The sequence below is a fragment of the Trifolium pratense genome, linkage group LG6 (assembly GCF_020283565.1).
Source record: "Trifolium pratense cultivar HEN17-A07 linkage group LG6, ARS_RC_1.1, whole genome shotgun sequence".
Taxonomy (NCBI): Eukaryota; Viridiplantae; Streptophyta; class Magnoliopsida; order Fabales; family Fabaceae; genus Trifolium; species Trifolium pratense.
The window spans coordinates 4145561-4165513 of record NC_060064.1 but is presented as its reverse complement, the minus strand read 5'-3'; the positions used below and the strand labels follow the sequence as shown (position 1 = coordinate 4165513).

Here is a 19953-nt window from a genome sequence, read left to right as displayed (position 1 = left end):
TCGTGATCGAATGTCTGTAAATTCTGACTCAACTAACAATATTAATATCATTAAAATGATATTTTGTATGTAGTTACACTACTGGACAAATTTTTAGACGAAATTCAAAAGAAGTTCGAACATATTTTAGACGGAAAATTATTTTCACGCAGATTACAGACGGAATGTGTCTTGTCCGAAAAAATCTCATGGATAATTAAATATTTGGATTTTAACTCAAAATCTCTCGGATAATTAAATATTTGGATTTTAACTCAAAATCTCTCTTTTGGATTTAAGTTTTAATATCGTCTTTCTTACTCCGTTTACAAACTTAAAATAAAAAATAAAAAAATAGAATCGAACATTTCAGCACTTGCTAAAATTGTCAGAGACTCATCTCGCTAGAGATAAGATGTTGGTGTTTGGTATCCCTATATATTTTGATCTATGTGCAATTTTAATATTTTTTTATCCCTAATCTTCTATTTTTAAATATATAATTTTACTCATCAAATTTTTAAAATGGTTGACATTTATTACACCTTTATAAATAGCAAGGTGACAAATCAGTAAAAAAAATATTGAAAGAGAATTAATCATATATGTGTGAAAATCAGTTATTAAATAAAGAGAGAAAAAACTATGTAGATGGGTGATTTCAAACTAAAAAATGGTCCAAACCCAAATCTATTCTTAAAAAATATTATTTTTTTTAACTTTTTTATTATACAAGCCAATATTATTAATATTTCTTTTGGCGCTAAATCTGAGTACTTCAAGATTGAAGAGTGATCTCTCAACCATTTTATTAATATTTTTCTTATAGTTCTTATAGGAGAGTTAAGGGTAAATCCTATTATATAGTCTTGATGAAAATTATACATTGTACCTCTACCATTAGTCTTAAATTCCTACAAACAATAAATAATGTCAAATTTGTTAATCGGATAATTGAAAAAAAAAAAAATCGGAAACATAAACATTTTTTGGAAACCAAATTTTTTAATCGGAAAATTGAGAAAAGATTTTTAGTAATTTAGCGTGTGCCTAAACTGCAACTGAATTTGTGAATTATCTCTTCACTTTTTCAGTGAAGTGTGTGCCTAAACCACTAATATTTTGTAAGATGGGTTTGAAAAATGAAATGGTAAAAGAAAATGACAAGTCATAAAAAAAAAAAGGCAAAATTGACATTTTTTTTATGGCTTATATAGGAATAAAAGACTAACCGTAGGGGTACATTGTATAATATTAGGTCTTGCTTTATTAGGTCCAACCCCACCTCTCACAACACCTAAAAAGCCCACAAGTTTTGAAAATTATTTAATTCTGATACCTATTGAAATTTGCATTTGATTTAATTCAATCAAATGAAAGCCTTTAGTGTAAGCCAGAGGGGGACTTGGATGATTCAAATTATTCACAAAGTCAAATAATTTTATTTATTGATTTAGATCGAACGACCTATAACTATAACTGCTTTACGCAATTACAAAAAACTCAATTTAAAATTATGATTCCAAACACAAAAAAATAATAATATTAAAGTGAAAATTTCATTCACCACATACTAATACAAAAAAAAAAAAAAAAGTATAGCAAGGTAAGCAGAGGACCAAATAAACATTGGCTGCTCTTCCTTTTGAAAAACTTGAGTATAATTAAGTACATGAAACAAAAACAACATCAACAAAGAATAGACTTATCAAATAAATTAGATCCTTATAATTAATACTTCCTTCGGTCTTTTTATAAGAAACAATTAAATTTTTAGATTGATTAAATAACTAATGTATCTGATCAGGTCAGATATATCAGTTATTCAACAAACCTAAAAAGTCGACTGTTTCTTATAAAAATGACCGGGGATAGTTATTAATTACTCAATATGTAATGATTCTCAAATTGGCCTCTTGTGTTCTTTTAATTAAAAGCTATAAGTTCATCAATTAATATAAGGAACTCCAATTTGAGGCAACCAATCATTCCCATGCAGAAAATTATCAACTGTAAAATTAGCAGCATCAGTAGCATTAATCACATGGTACCCTTGCCATGTAACTCTATTAGAAGTATTTGCACCAGCTCCTCTGTTATCATACTCTGCATAATACAAAGTAGAGAGTGCAAAATCACCACTCCATATAGACCAACCACTTGGCTCTATCAAATTCTCCAACAAAGATTGCATAACAACAGTTCTTGAATACTCTTTCCATGGTCTCCCAAGGTAAGTTTTCACAATACCAACACTTGGAACTAAATCTTCAGCTGGTTTAATAGTGCAATTGTGAATGGAAATACCTGTGTTTTGATTTGGATCGGTTCGTCCTTGAGCAGTAATCGGATTGAACTGTCCTGGTAAAGGAAGACGAGGATATATGTTGCAGTTTTGCAAAACAACTGCGGCGTTTCCAAATATGAAATCAATTGTTCCATAAATATCACATTCTTTATAAAATTGTCTTAGTGAATGTGTATAGAGAGTATCTTGGTACCCTTCAAAGCTGCAACGATAGAAAGCGGACATGTCTGCTCCACTTCTCATTGCAACTGCTTGGAATTTGCTCGGTCCAGCGGTGTTCCGAAATGTTATGTTAACGGCTACAAACCCCGGTGCTACCACAGCTACAAAAACATATAGTAGAATTCACTTTAGTACTATATTAGATTTGTTGTGGTTAATTCATTGTACCCAATACTGGTTACTTGTAAGTTAGTGTTTTAAAAACCGGACCGGACCGGCCGGTCGGACCGGTTGAACCGGGAACCGGAGGTGCAGCGGTCTGGTCTGACTCCTGGACCGGATAAGCAGTTGAACCAGTCGAAATCGGAAAAAACCGGAAAAACCGGTAAAAACCGGTGAACCGGCGGTTTTGAAAACCGGCGGTTTGACTGCATCATTTTTTTTTTTCCTTTTCTTTTCCTTTTTCCATCGGTCTTGAGTTTCATTTTTTTAAATAAATAAATAAAAAAAATTGCAGACTGAAAATATAGAAATAAGAAGGAGCTGTTCAAAGGTTTTCCAGATCCAATCAGTTGAATCACAAACAAAATTTCATAAGCAATATTACAAAGATTGGAAGAAGAAGAAGAAAAAAAATGACAATTCATTATGTTGATATTTCCATTAGTTTCATAGAAACAAAGATGCAAAGAGGAAAAAACAAAAAGAAAGAAGGAAAGAACGTGATGAGAGAAGTGGAAGATTATATATTGATAGTGAGAGAAGAAAAAAAGAAGGTGGCGGCTGTGCATGACTTATATTAATCATAGTTATAATTTAGGGTTTAATAGTTGATTGGGCTTACAAAAAAGAGCCCATATTGTTTTTTTTGTTACAAGAGCACATATTGCTTTTATTTATTCTAAATATACAATTACACTTTCTTTAAAATTTTCATATATATTTTATATTTTTTTAAAGATCGAGTTATCCAATTCGATCGGTTTAATAACTATATAGTTTTATTATAGAGACGGTTCATTCCACCGATTTAATTCGGTTTAATCCGGTTTGTCATGCGATTCGACCAATGACCCAGTGGTTCAACCAATGAACCAATGACCCAGTGCCCTTGCCGGTTCGATGACCGGTCCGGTTTTTAAAACACTTCACAAGTAACAGAATTAGTTAGTGTCTCTTATGTGTTTGTTAGTTTGAAGAGTTTGTTAATAGATGAGCAAAATTAGGGAAGTTAGTTGTTAACTTGTTGTTCAAGTTATCCACTATAAAACCACGTACTTGTGTTGATTGTTAATTTGTGATTTAATGAGAAAGTTGTAAACTCTTCCCTATTATCTTTCTTCCGTATTATTCATTCTTTTCATCATTATGTGTGTGTTCGCGTGTTTGAGCTCAAAATGTGCGCATCATTGTGTCCAGTCAATAGGCTCAGATCGCGCCTATTCTCGGTAAGGCTCAAATTGAGCCTATCATCAAGTGCTTGTGTTTTGAGGGGTTTTGCACCCAACAAGATTTTTACATCGAGTCTATCTAACTTAATGTTACAAAATTAACTTTAAAAATAAGAGTGACACGTTTTACAAACTCTTTTTAGAATCTGTCTCTTTTCAATGTGAGACAAGTAATTTTTCACGAAAATGGTAACGTACACTTACTAAAAAAAAATTAAGTTTCCTTACCAAATGTTGGGGAATTAAACGTTGTCCATCCGTCACCAACACTGTGGTTGCCGGTGATAACTGTTTGATTGATTCCGTCTCCGATCATCATCAAATATGCCTTGTTTTGAGGGATAGACACATATTCCTCATAGATACCCTCCTTGATAAAAATCAAGAAATATCCATTTGTTGCATTAATAGTGTTATTTGGAGCAGCAGCAACAGCATCATTGATAGTTGTAAAGTTTCCACTCCCATCTTTACTAACAACAACAATGTCCCTAACCAAAACACCACCTTCATCATCATCATCACCATCATAATCATCATCATGTTTTTTTCCTCTGCCTCTTGATGAATCATAAATGGCTCTTGTTCTATTTGACATCTTCAAAGGTAATCTACCATTTCTGAAATTACTAGAATGCCACCCTCTAGAATTCCATAATGTCTTGTTCTTTTTTTCATGCATCCAACCTTTTGTGAACAAACCAAGTGAAACACTATGGAGTTTGTTATCATTAGAGAGTTGGCTAATAAGATAATTTTTTATGGTTAAATTGGAATTAGCCACGGTCATTAGTCCATCTAAACATGTTTGATGGTTTGTTATAACTGCACTAAGAAGGGTTTGAGTATCATCAACTTGGGAAGTGTAGAAAGTTTCATTAGTGTTTTTGAGTGCAATGTAATTGGATTTTGACAAGTATTGTGAAGTGAGTTGAGAGAGGAATAAACAATCTTTTATAACATTTTTTGTCTCTTTAGATAATGTACTAGACCCAAGATAGAAGTTCAATGAGTTCAAAAACTTATGGGATTGAAAGATGGATTTTTGAATTGAGAATCTTGCATATATTCATTGCATTGCATTGTTTATAGCTGTAGAATGATTATTGTGTTTCCAAAGAAGGAAAGTTTTACCACTTATTTTCTTAAAAAAACAAACAAGTGTCACATAAGGAAATTATACTATCAGAATTTTGCATGACAACAATTTTAGTTAATTTTTTTTTTTTTGACAAAAGAACAATTTTAGTTAATTTTTTATGTAAAGGAAATTTTATATAACTACTTACTAGTGACTATGACCGTGAATTTAAGTCTATTTGATTATTGGACTGGTCAGAATGGAAAAGTATAAAGTTAGATTTTATTTTTTAAAATTGAAATCATACATTCTAGGAGAAAAAAGAATATGCACGATTGTGAGCTTAACTTAATTAGTAGGAACATCGCATTTTATATGTAGGAATCGGGGTTCAAACTCTAGAATCTCACTTATCTACTTTAAAAGTGGAATTTCTAGCCACTGAACTATCTGACAAATTGGTAGTTTTTTATTAAATGATGGTGTAAAACTATTTAACACGGATCAGTGCGCATATCCATTAAACTCGTATTCCATATATATATATATATATATAGGGGGCTGCTAACTTAGACCCAGTTGGGTCTAAGTTAGCAAGGTGCACCTTTTCAGTTGGACAAAAATACCCATTCTTTTTAATTAATTAACCAAATTACCATCAATGGACGCGGATCCAGTGTCGCGCGAGTACCGCAGGACCATGGTTACAAACCGTTGATTTCCATCAGACAGCCAAGATCTGATCTCATCAAGACTGTCTGATCAATCAGACAGCCCAGATCATCCGAATCCATCAGATTCCAGCGCGTGCACCACACTGGATTACACCCTGGAGAGAGAAGAATCTACTTTTTAAAAGCAGGACACGTGTCGCTGTCTGATCGGCTGGGCGTGATTTTTTTCCATTTAATACTTTGAACTCAATTATTTCGTTGTAAATTAATTTTTTTTTTTTATACCAAAATTCATAATTTTTTTTTCTCTACAAATAGAGACTTGGTTCGTTTGATTTGGACACAGAAAAAAAAAACCAATTTTTCACTACCTTAATCTCATTTTTCACTACCTTACATCAACTCACTGAAACCATTCTACCAGCAAAATGGTTTCAGATTACAACTCTCTGAAACCATTGTACCAGATAAATGGTTTCAGAAGCAAACACAATTAATAAATTACTCACTGAAACCATTATACCAGTAAAATGGTTTCAGAATACAACTATGTGCAACCATTCTACAAGCTAAATGGTTTCAGAAGCAAATAACTAATAATCAACTTACTGAAACCATTCTACCAGCAAAATGGTTTCAGATTACAACTCTCTGAAACCATTGTACCAGATAAATGGTTTCAGAAGCAAACACAATTAATAAATTACTCATTGAAACCATTCTACCAGTAAAATGGTTTCAGAATACAACTATGTGCAACCATTCTACCAGTAAAATGGTTTCAGAAGCAAACACTAGTTTTTAATTACCGTTTTATCTCATTTAATTAACTAAAAATAGTTTCAGGTCTCCAAAAATTTCATAAAATATACCAAAAGTTCCAGAATATTATCTACTATTTTCCTGGTATAATGGTTTCAGTGAGTTGGTTGAGTGGTGCGTGTTAAATTACAACACACAAGTAACGTATTTAGTAGACAAAAAATGAGATTAAGGTAGTGAAAAATTGCATTTTTTTTCGGTGTCCAAATCAAACGAACCAAGTCTCTATTTGTAGAAAAAAAAAATTATGAATTTTGGTATAAAAAAAAAAAAAAAATTAATTTACAACGAAATAATTGAGTTCAAAGTATTAAATAAACAAAAATCACGTCCAGCCAACCATTGTGTGACACGTGTCCTACTTTTAAAAAGCAAATTTTTCTCTCTCCAGGGTGTAATCCAGTGTGGCGCACGCGCTGGAATCTGATGGATCAGGATGATCTGGGCTGTCGGATTGATCAGACAGTCTAGATGAGATCAGATCTTGGCTGTCTGATGGAAATCAACGGTCTGTAACCATGGTCCTTCGGTACTCGCGCGACACTGGATCCGCGTCCATTGATGGGTATTTTGGTTAATTAATTAAAAAGAATGGGTATTTTGGTCCAATTGAAAAGGTGCACCTTGCTAACTTAGACCTAACTAGGGTCTAAGTTAGAAAACCTCATATATATATATATATATATATATATATATATATATATATATATATATATATATATATATATATATATATATATATATATATATATATTTCTTGGGGTTATATTATTCTTAAATAATTGGTTCGTTTGATTTGGACACAGAAAAAAAAAACCAATTTTTCACTACCTTAATCTCATTTTTCACTACCTTACATCAACTCACTGAAACCATTCTACCAGCAAAATGGTTTCAGATTACAACTCTCTGAAACCATTGTACCAGATAAATGGTTTCAGAAGCAAACACAATTAATAAATTACTCACTGAAACCATTATACCAGTAAAATGGTTTCAGAATACAACTATGTGCAACCATTCTACAAGCTAAATGGTTTCAGAAGCAAATAACTAATAATCAACTTACTGAAACCATTCTACCAGCAAAATGGTTTCAGATTACAACTCTCTGAAACCATTGTACCAGATAAATGGTTTCAGAAGCAAACACAATTAATAAATTACTCATTGAAACCATTCTACCAGTAAAATGGTTTCAGAATACAACTATGTGCAACCATTCTACCAGTAAAATGGTTTCAGAAGCAAACACTAGTTTTTAATTACCGTTTTATCTCATTTAATTAACTAAAAATAGTTTCAGGTCTCCAAAAATTTCATAAAATATACCAAAAGTTCCAGAATATTATCTACTATTTTCCTGGTATAATGGTTTCAGTGAGTTGGTTGAGTGGTGCGTGTTAAATTACAACACACAAGTAACGTATTTAGTAGACAAAAAATGAGATTAAGGTAGTGAAAAATTGCATTTTTTTTCGGTGTCCAAATCAAACGAACCAAGTCTCTATTTGTAGAAAAAAAAAATTATGAATTTTGGTATAAAAAAAAAAAAAAAAAATTAATTTACAACGAAATAATTGAGTTCAAAGTATTAAATAAACAAAAATCACGTCCAGCCAACCATTGTGTGACACGTGTCCTACTTTTAAAAAGCAAATTTTTCTCTCTCCAGGGTGTAATCCAGTGTGGCGCACGCGCTGGAATCTGATGGATCAGGATGATCTGGGCTGTCGGATTGATCAGACAGTCTAGATGAGATCAGATCTTGGCTGTCTGATGGAAATCAACGGTCTGTAACCATGGTCCTTCGGTACTCGCGCGACACTGGATCCGCGTCCATTGATGGGTATTTTGGTTAATTAATTAAAAAGAATGGGTATTTTGGTCCAATTGAAAAGGTGCACCTTGCTAACTTAGACCTAACTAGGGTCTAAGTTAGAAAACCTCATATATATATATATATATATATATATATATATATATATATATATATATATATATATATATATATATTTCTTGGGGTTATATTATTCTTAAATAATTGTGGTAGTTTTTTAATTTAAATTAATTTTGAAAAAAAATTGATAGTTTTTTTTTATAAAAAAATAGTCTAATATATAGCTAGATTCACACTTTAAATATGAAGAAATGTAAAATTTAGCGTTCGAATTCCAACTTCTGTAAATAGCTTCCTGTTTATGTTTTCTCATAAAAAAAAAATATTAGGACTATGTTTGTAAAATTTAATATTTTTTCTACACTAACCCCTTGATAATTTGGGGAGTATTTATCCAACAACCACGGATAACAAATCATTTGCATCTTAAGTAAAAATTGGTTAAAGGTTAGTTGTGTGTACCACATATAAATTTATTTATATACTTCCTCCGGTCCCATATATAAGAAAATGTTTGTTTTTTAGATTCATTATAAAGTTGATGAATCTAGACTACAATGTTGTCTAGATACATCAACTTTATAATGAATTTAAAAAGCAAATTTTTTCTTATATATAGGACCGGATGGAGTAACTTATTATCATTTATTGTTAGATATAAATACCTTCAAAATTATCAAAAAATAATTTATATCTCACCTAAATTTAAACTTTATTGATTCTGAACGTATTAAGTTTGAGTCATTGGTCCAAACTTGTTTAACCCACATTGGCTTTCAGAATTATTTTTGACACCCTATCGATTACTCGCACGTCCTACGCGTTTTCCATTTTACTCTTCCGCTATATAAGTAGCGGACGTTATACAAAACTTGGTAAAATATTTTTTCCTCAAAATTTTTCATTTTTATAACATCCGCTAATTGAGTAGCAAATGTTATAAATTTGGGTTGTCCCATATATCCTTCTTATCGACTCTTGGAACTTATTTGTGATAATAATTAGCAGCTATAATTAGTAACAATTAACAGCTGTATCATATCACGTAATTAACATATAGTATAGGTAGCTCCTAGAATATCTCTTGTACTTCATCCGTCTAAAAATATAAGCAAAAGTTGGTCAACAAAAATGAATGTATTTGGTCCAAATTTTGAACCAAATACATCAAATTTGTTTGACTCATTTTTGCTTATATTGTGGAACGGAGTGAATATTTCATTAGCATATCACATACATATTTTCCTCATCAATATCTCATAATATTTGGGCATGTAGTTTGGCAAACTTGTTGTCAGTGAAGGGGTATAGCAGACAATTACCTCATATTTTTTCTTTAGAACTCCTCATATTTTCACCACTAGTTTAATCTGGTTCGGGGGTCAGTTCTGTGGTTCCAGCCTCCTCTCGATCGTAGTTGCGGGGATCGAACCATGATCCTTCCTACCAAATTCAGGGTCATCACCACTAAACCAACTAGCGATTGGTTTTAGAACTTCTCATATGTAACTACCTTTCTCCTCCTAATAATATAATAATAATATTATACACCCCTCAACTCAAGTATGTATGCGTAGAAGGTAAGCTCAACATGCAATTTTCTCTTTCGCACATCCATTTATAGCATCCGCTACTTAAGTAGCGGATATTTTTATAACATCCGCTACTTAATTAGTAAAAATGTTATGAAAATGAGAAATTTTGAAGAAAGAAACACCCTCCTACGTATAATTCACTACTTAAGTAGAGGACGAAAATATTTTGATAATTTCGTAGGGCCCGCCTGAAAACCAGTAGCGTGGCAAAAGACTTTTCATGGGTTTAGATATTGTTGACCCATAATGAAATGAGCCCAAACCAATATGTTCACAATAAACTGGCCCGTAGTAACAATCCGCAAAAGGCATAAGTTTTTTAAATATTATCCACAACTTAAGTAGTGGACAGTGTCTTTTTCTCAAAGTTTTTATTTTTACTTATTCGCAACTTATATAGCGAATGAGTAAAAATAGTTCGTACGAAAAACTCATGGGATTTGGCTTTGGTAAGAGGGTGGGTGCATGTTCCTGGTCCAGCACGGAACGTGAAAGGAACAGACAGATAATGGCCCAATAAGGAGAGGGAGGGGGCGGCGTCGTACCTAATCTCGTTGCATCATGCGCTGCTCTCTAGTAGTAAAGGCTTGCTATTTTTAGAAACTTTACTTTTTCTATAGATAGCATTGGATTCTATCAATCAAAGTAATCAAAGAAACTCAAATATACTAAAATTATTTTGAATCTTGTAATCAATATTTTTAGAATATAAAAAAATGTTATTTTCAATAATGTAAACTTTATTTTTATTAAAAAAATATATGTAAAAATGAATTAAAAGCCACCTAATATGTCACATCATCAAATTAAAATTCATATAGGCAATATTTATCTACGTGTCACTAATTAAATTAATCAAAACTAAATTAAAAGCCACCTAATATACTACATCATCAAATTTGTCCGGTTAAATTCCAAGTTGTCCAAAAGGGGATAAAAGAGAAGAATTTTGACATTACGAGAGATGTTACATGAGAGAAATCAAAATTCGCTAATATTACATGAGAAACACATATTAACCCTAAAAATTATTGAGCAATTAATTAATGTTGTCTAACAAACATGTTGTCTTGAACTTTAAAAATAACAAATAAATAAGAATGCAACTTAATTTTCCAAACGTTAAAAAGTAAAAAACCAACTGAGGAAATATCAAACAATTTTTTCATGGTATTTATTACTTACAAAATAGAAGTAATTTAGTAAATAAGTATTGATAAAGATTCATATAAAGTGGAGAAAGATTTTTTGTTAAGAGAATCTAATACTATTTGGTATAGTCCATGCAAAAGGATGAAGCACACACTTTAGAAATGGTCCAAAATAATTTGCTTTAAAGAAAATGTGGTGGTAGTTATGATTATATGTGCTACCGACACTTCTTGACATTTTTTTAGATATATAGTAGCCAAGTACGGAAGAAGAACATTACAGTTTGCCTTTTTTTTTAGATATATGCATTGGGGCCATTGTATTATAACACCTAATATTAATTAGTATATAGTAAAATATAGGTGAAAATTGTATGAGGCTTAGTTTAGACCCAGAAGAAATTAGAACGTACATTAGAAAAATTAATATTAAGAGTGATACTCGTGTGGAAAACAATCTACTATCATTTAAGTTTATATTAAAAAGGAGCAACACTTATAAACATTGCTTTCTTTTATGCCTCCTAATTGCTAGTACTAAGGAGTAGGGACCATGGAATTTGTGGCATAGATGTAACCCGTAGTTGCTTTCAATATTGATTACTAGCTACATGCCATGCCATTGCTCATCTGTTAATTATATTTCAAAATTTACAAAAGCTATTAAATATTTTTAGTGGTTGGATAGATATATAAAGAGTTAAAGAATAGTAGAATGATAAAGAGATGTACAAAATTTACCCCCACGATATAAAACTAACTAGATTGTCATTTGAAAATAATTAACCTAACAATGTAGCTAATTTGATTACTTGAGTTGCCTAACCTCTCTACAAGGTGAGTGTTAGAAATTCTTGATCTAGTCCTTGGGTTACTTCTATTTGAGGTAATTGTTTAAAATTTTACTTCGAGAATGTTTTGAGTCACATGGTGTATATAGAAACGATCAATTAATGTGACTTCCTTTCAGTCACTATTATAAGGAAAACATCACTTTTTAGATTTATTGAAATAATGATATTAATAGTGGTAAAATCACTATTACAATAAACCAGATACATCAATTTTTTAATTAACCTAAAAAATAATTTTTTACTTATAATAGCGACCGAAAAAAGCACTTAATACAAATTATTGAAAAGAGAGTTATTATTAATAAAATAGTGGTAACATTAAAGATCATTTTATATATGAAATTTGAACTCCGTCACTTGAATTTATAAAGTCAAACATTTACCACCAAAATAAATGTGGTACTTATTCACGAGACAAACTTCATTTAATTAATAAGTTAGTCTTTTACGTTAAACTTTTCTTATAGCTCAAGGAATTTGGATTTCACTCAAAAATCTTACATTTGCCTATAGTCCAAATAGGTTAATGGTTATGGGAGAAATTGGAGAGAGATTGAATGATAGATAGTAATGACGAAAAAGACCTCAAAAATAAACTAAATATAGATGAACATGTAAGATTTTTGAATATATGAAATTCAAATGGGACATTTTAAGTCATAAGAATTAATGATACATTCATAGGAAAAATGTTATTTACATGTGACATTGTCATGAGTCTCACACTCTCACCTTTTAAGCCAATGGAGCATTTAACAAATTGAGTGAAGATAAGATTATCCAGCCCCTCAAAACAATTATCTTGCATTGCTGTCTCAGCAATATCTACAGAGAAACTCAAAGTCATAACTATATCTCATTTATGCACTCAACCACCCTATTTATATATATTGCCAATCAAACCACCAACAAAGACACCATAATTTCCACCATCTATTGCAATTATTCTCTCCTTCCCTACAATGAGAGAAAAAACAGAACCATTGCTGCTTCTACTACCAATTTTACTTCTACTATTTTCAGTAACCAATTCATCAGAATTACCAACACAAAACCATCTCCAAGTTGCACATTCAACATGTGAAGGAACACTCTATCCAAACCTTTGTGTCTCAACCTTATCCACATTCCCAGATCTTACCTCAAAAACAGTCCCACAAGTCATTTGCTCTGTCCTTAACTTCACCATAAAGGAAGTTAAATTATCATCTAACAACTGCACCGACCTACGATATCGTAGCAGAAGTGTACAAAGCATACTTGACAAAAGAGCCCTCGACGATTGTGTCAATTTATTTGACACAACCGTCGAAGAGCTCAAATCAACAATTGCTGATCTCTCTCAAAATCAAACCACAATAGCTTCTGACAGTAAACGTGACTGTCAAACTCTGCTAAGCGGCGCAATGACGAATGTGTACACATGTTTGGATGGTTTTGCTTATAGTAAATCCAAGTTAAGAAGCAAAATTGAGAATGGTTTGAATGATATTTCTAATCATGTTAGTAATTCACTTTCCTTGTTGAAGAAAGTTCCTGGAGTTAAGTCTAAAACTTCAAAGTCTGAGGCTTTTCCTGAATATGGTAAGGTGAAAGACGGGTTTCCGACGTGGGTTTCCCCGAAAGATAGGAAGCTGTTACAAACCGCAACGAATCAGACTAACTTCAATCTTGTTGTTGCTAAAGATGGCTCAGGCCATTTTACTACTATAGGAGAAGCAATTGCTGCAGCTCCAAACTCGAGCGCAACTAGGCAAGTACTATCTTATTTGATTATTTATGAACCTGAATCCTCTACAATCGTATACTGTATCTGAAGCACTATACTACTACCGTATAGGATATTTTCTTCATGATAACTCTATTCATTAATTATTAGTGTTTTCCCAATTGTGTGATCATAAATAGTGTGTATTGTTGATTATAGATTTTTGATACATATAAAAGCGGGGGCATACTTAGAGAATGTGGAAATTATAAGGAAGAAGACCAATTTGATGTTAGTTGGAGATGGAATTGGAAAGACAGTTGTGAAGGCTAGTAGAAATGTTGTAGATGGATGGACCACTTTCCAATCAGCTACATTTGGTAAGTTTAATTACTTCTATCTTTCTCTACTAATTTTCCTAGGCTTATTAATTGTAGGCTGCATTTAGATTAAAAATAAAAATAAAAAACCTTTGCAAATCAAATAGGAAACTAAAACATTGAACTCAAGTGGTTAATGAGCTTCCTCTAGGATAATTCTTGGCCAGACTTGCCTAACTTGCAGCCTAAAGTCATATACACATGAAGTAAAAGTTGGTTAAAAATTAGTTATGGATACTACATCCAAATCTACTATGTGGTTTGTTCTCATTGATTGTTGAGTAAATATTGCCAAATTATCGTAGGTTTTACCTAAACAAAACAATTCTAGTTGTAGTGTGTTTGATTTTAAAACTGTTTGGGAATTGTACAAATTATAGGTAAAAGACTTGATAAAAATGAAATTGTCTCTCATTAAACCACTTTTTGTCTAAAATACTTATTAAGAGTTTAAAACTGAATTGAATAACTTTTTGCCCGCGATACATGTTATCTAAAATACTACGAAATAACTATTTGTCTATCAAACTATTGAGATCTATAAGTGTGAGTTATGTCTTATATTGGTTGGAAGAGTAGAAGTTGAAAACTCCATAAGTGAGAGGACCAATAAACTTCATGTTTAAAATTTTAGATGAAAATGTGGTGTCAGACTCATTTATGCGATTACTCAATGTATAATTGCTCAAGGTATTGAGTGAAACTCTAGATCCCTCACATCCCAACACAAACATCATCTAAAAAATAGTTAGATACCTTAAAATTGTCATTTACTGTTATATTCCACAGTGAGTACTAGACAAAGAGACAAACGGTCTGTCCCTTAGACCAATCTCATCAAGAGAACTTAAAAAGACAGCGCTGATTAAGCATTATGATTCTCTTTCAGAAAAGAAGAAGAAGATACTCTTGTTCATTGTACAATTTCACATTTCCTTGGTCCCTTATTATAGAGGATCCAAAGCCTTATTATAGGATGGGGTATTAAGAGAACTTAATAAAAAAAAGTGATTTTAAATGATTTGAATAATTAATTAGTATTAGTGAAACAGACATGCACCCATGCAGAGGGGATGTCATTATTTGCAAGTTTTGTATATAGAAGACAGATCAGATCTGCACTTTCTGATGCTTTTTCTATGCAGCAATTACTTCTAGATCGGAATCACGGACCAATGTCCGTTTTCTAACGGATATATGAATTTTTGTAGCAAGTTGTAGATATTTAACAGAGTTTTCATCAAACTATTACATCCACGCATTTAGTTAGTTAGGTATATAACGGTGGATCCGTTTGATCTGCTAAAAAATAAGAGACATGACAACTTTAGTTGTACTGTGTTTGATTGTAAAACTGTTTCAGGAACTGGACAAACTTGGAGGAATGGACAGGACAAAAACAAAAAAATTTGTCCAAATATTTAAAAATCTGTTGAGAAATGTGAGAAAATATTTTTTAGAAAAAGTTGACCAAATATTTAAAAATCTGTTGGTCATGATTGAAGACCGAAAGGACGATAGATCTGTCGGTGTATGGGTCCATAGTCTATGCACATTTACTTTTACTTTAATCATAAAAATGACAATACAGAAAGAACATATTGCCCACCAAAGAATAGGTCACTGTATAAAAATGACAAAAAACTTTGGAACTATTAAATCATATTAGTCTTTGTCAAAAAATATAATTTTAGTCAACGTTTTATTTTTGGGAGACAAAGAAAGTTTGTGTGTTTAGCCAAATAAAGCACAAATATATAATTTGGTTTTAATTTTTAAGAACTTCAACCCAACTTAATTAAGTGTTTGCTAATTATTTTTAAAAAATTTGTGATGTTGTTTTATATATTTTGCTTACTTTACTAAAATTTAAGCTATATTAGTAGTCTAGTATGAGATAAACTTAATGTTCTACATTGAATTGATTCAATTGTTGTTCTATATGTGATTTTCAGCTGTTGTGGGAGATAATTTCATAGCCAAGGGAATAACCTTTGAGAACTCAGCTGGAGCAAGCAAACATCAAGCTGTGGCCTTGAGAAGTGGCGCCGATTTCTCAACCTTCTACCAATGCAGCTTTGTTGCTTACCAAGACACTCTATATGTCCATTCTCTCCGTCAATTTTACCGTGAATGTGATGTTTATGGCACCGTAGACTTCATCTTTGGCAATGCAGCCGTGGTTTTCCAAAATTGCAACCTATACGCACGCAAACCCGATCCAAACCAAAAGAATTTGTTCACTGCACAAGGTAGAGAAGATCCTAACCAAAACACTGGAATTTCGATTATAAACTCTAAAGTTACGGCTGCTTCGGATTTGATTCCAGTAAAATCAACGTTCAAGACTTACCTCGGTCGTCCGTGGAAAAAATATTCAAGAACAGTTTATCTTAATTCTTTTTTAGACGATTTGATAGATCCGGCAGGATGGTTAGAATGGAACGGAACATTTGCGTTGGATACATTGTACTATGGCGAGTATAAGAATCGGGGTCCGGGCTCGAATACGACAGCTAGAGTTAAGTGGCCGGGTTATAAAGTGATTACAAACACTACTGAGGCAAGTCAGTTTACTGTTAGGCAGTTTATTCAAGGCAATGAATGGTTGAACTCTACTGGAATTCCATTTTTCCCTGATTTGAGTTGAAAGTTGTAATGGTGTCTATCTCCATTATATATTCTTCTCTGATTATTGTGTACTAGAATTTTAAAATGTATGTGTAATAATGATGATCTCTCGTCAAATGTAGTTTTTAGAGTCTTTTTAATTAAGTTTTAGTTTATTTTTATTAGTTTAATTTTTATTTTAGTTTCAATTTGAATAAATTGTGATTTTTAAGTTCATAAGTCAATTGAGTTTTTATGCTTCTAATTTCTTTACTAATCAGCCATTTCGTCTAGTTTTTGTCTTATGTGATTGGTTCAGTTAAATAGGTCATCGGTTAGCGGAAGACTACCGCTAAAGTTGCTTGGAAATTATTGACATATTGCCTTAATAGTGGAAGGGTGCAACTATATGGACCATGAGAAGAAGAAAATTTCATTGGCCTTTTGGTGGCCTATGCCTTTGTGACACGTGGGAGGAGCTTAAAATCTTCTTAAGCATTAGAAAGAAATAAAATCAATATACATGTGAGGAGAATATATAGGCAGGGGAACATCACAACACAACAAATAAGCAGGCCTTATTTGGTGGCCCAACAAACGTGAACTGAAGGCATTATAAAAACAGAAGAAGAAGTCACGCACAAGGGGGGGATTGGTGCTGGCTCTGTACACATTCAACCACAATTTTATGCGTAATTCTTAATTCTTTACTATCTCTAATCAACACTATGAGTAGCTAATTTTTCAATTGTTAGGGATGAGTAAACCTAGATGATTATCCTTGTTCTATGATTTGATTTATGGTTATTGAAGAAGTTTATTGAATTATTTTACTTATCTCCGCGCTTAATGCTTTTATCGCTTGATCGCCGTTAAATTGATTTGTGGTTCATATTGTGATAATGGAGTTGAATTTATGAATGCTTTGAGATAAAAAATTCTTGCCTTTGTAGTCTAAGAATAGATGCAAACCCTTGAAACCAATTAAGAATTCTTGTTCACTCATGCTTAATTCTAATCTTAAATTCACTAAGGAATTAGAGGTTATTTTAGAATTAACTGTCACTAAGGAATTAGGGCAAGAATAATTTAGAGAATTCGGTAATAATTTGATAAATAGATTCAATTGTTATAGTCAAGTCAGAAACTTAAAATAGGAGTCTAGTGAAACTCATCCTTGACATTTTTATTATTATCAAATACAAAGTAATTTTCGTTGTTATTATTATTATTGCTATTGCAACCAATCAAACTGAAACATTTTGTTCAATCGAGTAAAAATCACAATTCAACAATATAACGCGATCCTTGAGTTCGATACTCGGTCTTACCGTTTTAAATATATTACTTGCACGATTTCGTACACTTGCGAAAATCGCCATCAAATAATAAATTGGTTTTTCCTAAACCGATAATTTGATATATTCATCCGATAACTAATGAGAACAAGTTATATGCATGTGAGAAAAAAATTGGTTACAAGTTAAATTGTTGGTACCACATGCAAATTTATTTATGTGACTTGTTCTCATTGATTGTTAGGTAAATACCCTCAAATTGTCAAGGGATGGAGTAGGTCTCGCCTAATAAATTAATCATGGAAAGTGATATGAGGTGGGTTAATCTCCAATCTTATTTATATCAAGGATTTGATAAACTTAGCATGAATGTTTGCATAGACTAATGGTGCATTTCCCTGCTAGAGGTAAGTAAGCATGTTATAGGGTCATAATTCAATTGCGACAAGCCAGTTAGTACAGTATCACTTAATTAGTTCATACAAGGCAATGCCTAATATTTGGACCCATTCGTTTTTTTTTAATACAGCAAAAACAAATATGGTATACTATATATATAAAAATAAAATAACATGGAATTTTTTTTTACAATTAAAGTAACATGAATCTAGTACAAGAAATATTCAACTCACTCTAGTAGAATAAGTATATTTAGTACTCAAAATCAAAATACCCAAAAATGGAAAGCAACTATCCTACGGACAGAAAGCCCATAAAAAAAAACTACGGCAAGACTACCCTAACAGTCATCTAACTATACAATCAAGTGGATTCACGTATATGTCATTCATAGTACATACAAGGTGTGTTAGCTTTCTTAGCCAACAATTATTTTCATTAACTACATTTTCTCCCATCCAACAACTCTCCAAGCATTGTTTCCTTATTGGAAAAGATTTTATCATTTGTAGTATGACAAGAAACTTTTCAAGAATGTCCAAATGTTAACTGGTTTAGTTCCACAACCTCAAACCACCTAAAATAAAATCCGGAATAGTTGAAAATACACTAAAAAAAGAAATGTTATCTCATTAATTACACACTCAACAAAACCTTGAACATATCTATATATATAATTCCTAGATAGTTCTCCTACTATCCATCTTAACCCTAATCCACATCACTCATTTACATCCAATTAAATCACACAATAATGTCACATCACTTCCTTATATTATATCATTTTCATCTCTATTTTTTTTGTTTCCACATCACTTCCTTATATTTTTTTCAATATAATCAATATTATATCATTCTCATCTCTATTTTTTTTTTTATATTATATCAGTCTCATAATAAATAATAAAGAATTATGCTTCTCCAATTATCCAAAAATTGATGTCACAAGATGTTACAATTTTCTACATTATTATTGAATTATACCTCTCCAAAAATAGATGTTGTGATGTTACATTTTTCTACATTATTATAACATTTCTTAGTGACAATGAAGATGAACATGGTTGGATTCTCTTTCAACATTTATCCCATTTAAATGTCAACCGTTTTCATAGAAACAACAAAGAGTTTATAATTTAGTCACACAAAAAAAATACGAAGATATACATTATTGACTTAATTACATTATAATTTTAGAGAAGAGTGAAGGTTATGCAAAAAGTTAGGTTATGAGATTGAAATATATAATAACCATTATCATTATCATATTTCATTCAATTTTAGTGTGTCGCCTATGCGTTGCACTATTGCATTGGCTGGCACACCCCACCAAAAAAATAAATATATTTCAATCAATTTTGATGGTCCGTACTCATTCTCTATACATATAGGTATATATATTGGTTGGAGGAAGTGATAAGTACATCACTTTTATATTATTATTATTATTATTATTATTATTTTCATTTTATAATACTTATTGTTACAATTTATACAAATAATTTTTCAACATTATAATATAAAATACCACATAACACCTGTGCATCGCACGGGTGTGGGACTAGTCTCATTAAAAATAAT

The 19953-nt window shown here is 31.6% G+C and overlaps 2 protein-coding genes across 2 annotated transcripts; one reads left to right on the top strand and one right to left on the bottom strand.

Moving 5' to 3' along the window:
- Positions 1 to 1744: 1744 nt before the first annotated feature.
- Positions 1745 to 12824, bottom strand: LOC123889108 (pectinesterase-like). Its single transcript, XM_045938304.1, has 3 exons — positions 12685 to 12824; positions 4129 to 4958; positions 1745 to 2610 (listed from the first exon to the last, which is right to left on the bottom strand). Exons 1-3 carry the CDS (start codon positions 12822 to 12824, stop codon positions 1928 to 1930), a joined length of 1653 nt encoding a protein of 550 aa, XP_045794260.1. The 3' UTR covers positions 1745 to 1927.
- LOC123891157 (pectinesterase) lies at positions 12614 to 18339 on the top strand. The gene is made up of 4 exons (XM_045940997.1): positions 12614 to 13730; positions 13905 to 14065; positions 16021 to 16791; positions 18061 to 18339. The coding sequence occupies exons 1-3, from the start codon at positions 12940 to 12942 to the stop codon at positions 16713 to 16715; spliced, it is 1647 nt and encodes a 548-aa protein (XP_045796953.1). The 5' UTR covers positions 12614 to 12939; the 3' UTR covers positions 16716 to 16791; positions 18061 to 18339.
- The last annotated feature ends 1614 nt before the right edge of the window (positions 18340 to 19953 follow it).

Excerpts from the sequence above, each read along its gene's own strand:
- LOC123889108 (XM_045938304.1), bottom strand. The coding sequence starts at position 12,824 with ATGACTTTGAGTTTCTCTGTAGATATTGCTGAGACAGCAATGCAAGAT. Across the intron at positions 4,959-12,684 it reads AGTGTGAGACTCATGACAAT|ATTCTCAATTCAAAAATCCA; the intron begins GTCACATGTAAA and ends AATATATGCAAG. Across the intron at positions 2,611-4,128 it reads GTTTAATTCCCCAACATTTG|CTGTGGTAGCACCGGGGTTT; the intron begins GTAAGGAAACTT and ends ATGTTTTTGTAG.
- LOC123891157 (XM_045940997.1), top strand. The coding sequence starts at position 12,940 with ATGAGAGAAAAAACAGAACCATTGCTGCTTCTACTACCAATTTTACTT. Across the intron at positions 13,731-13,904 it reads CCAAACTCGAGCGCAACTAG|ATTTTTGATACATATAAAAG; the intron begins GCAAGTACTATC and ends TGTTGATTATAG. Across the intron at positions 14,066-16,020 it reads TTTCCAATCAGCTACATTTG|CTGTTGTGGGAGATAATTTC; the intron begins GTAAGTTTAATT and ends TGTGATTTTCAG.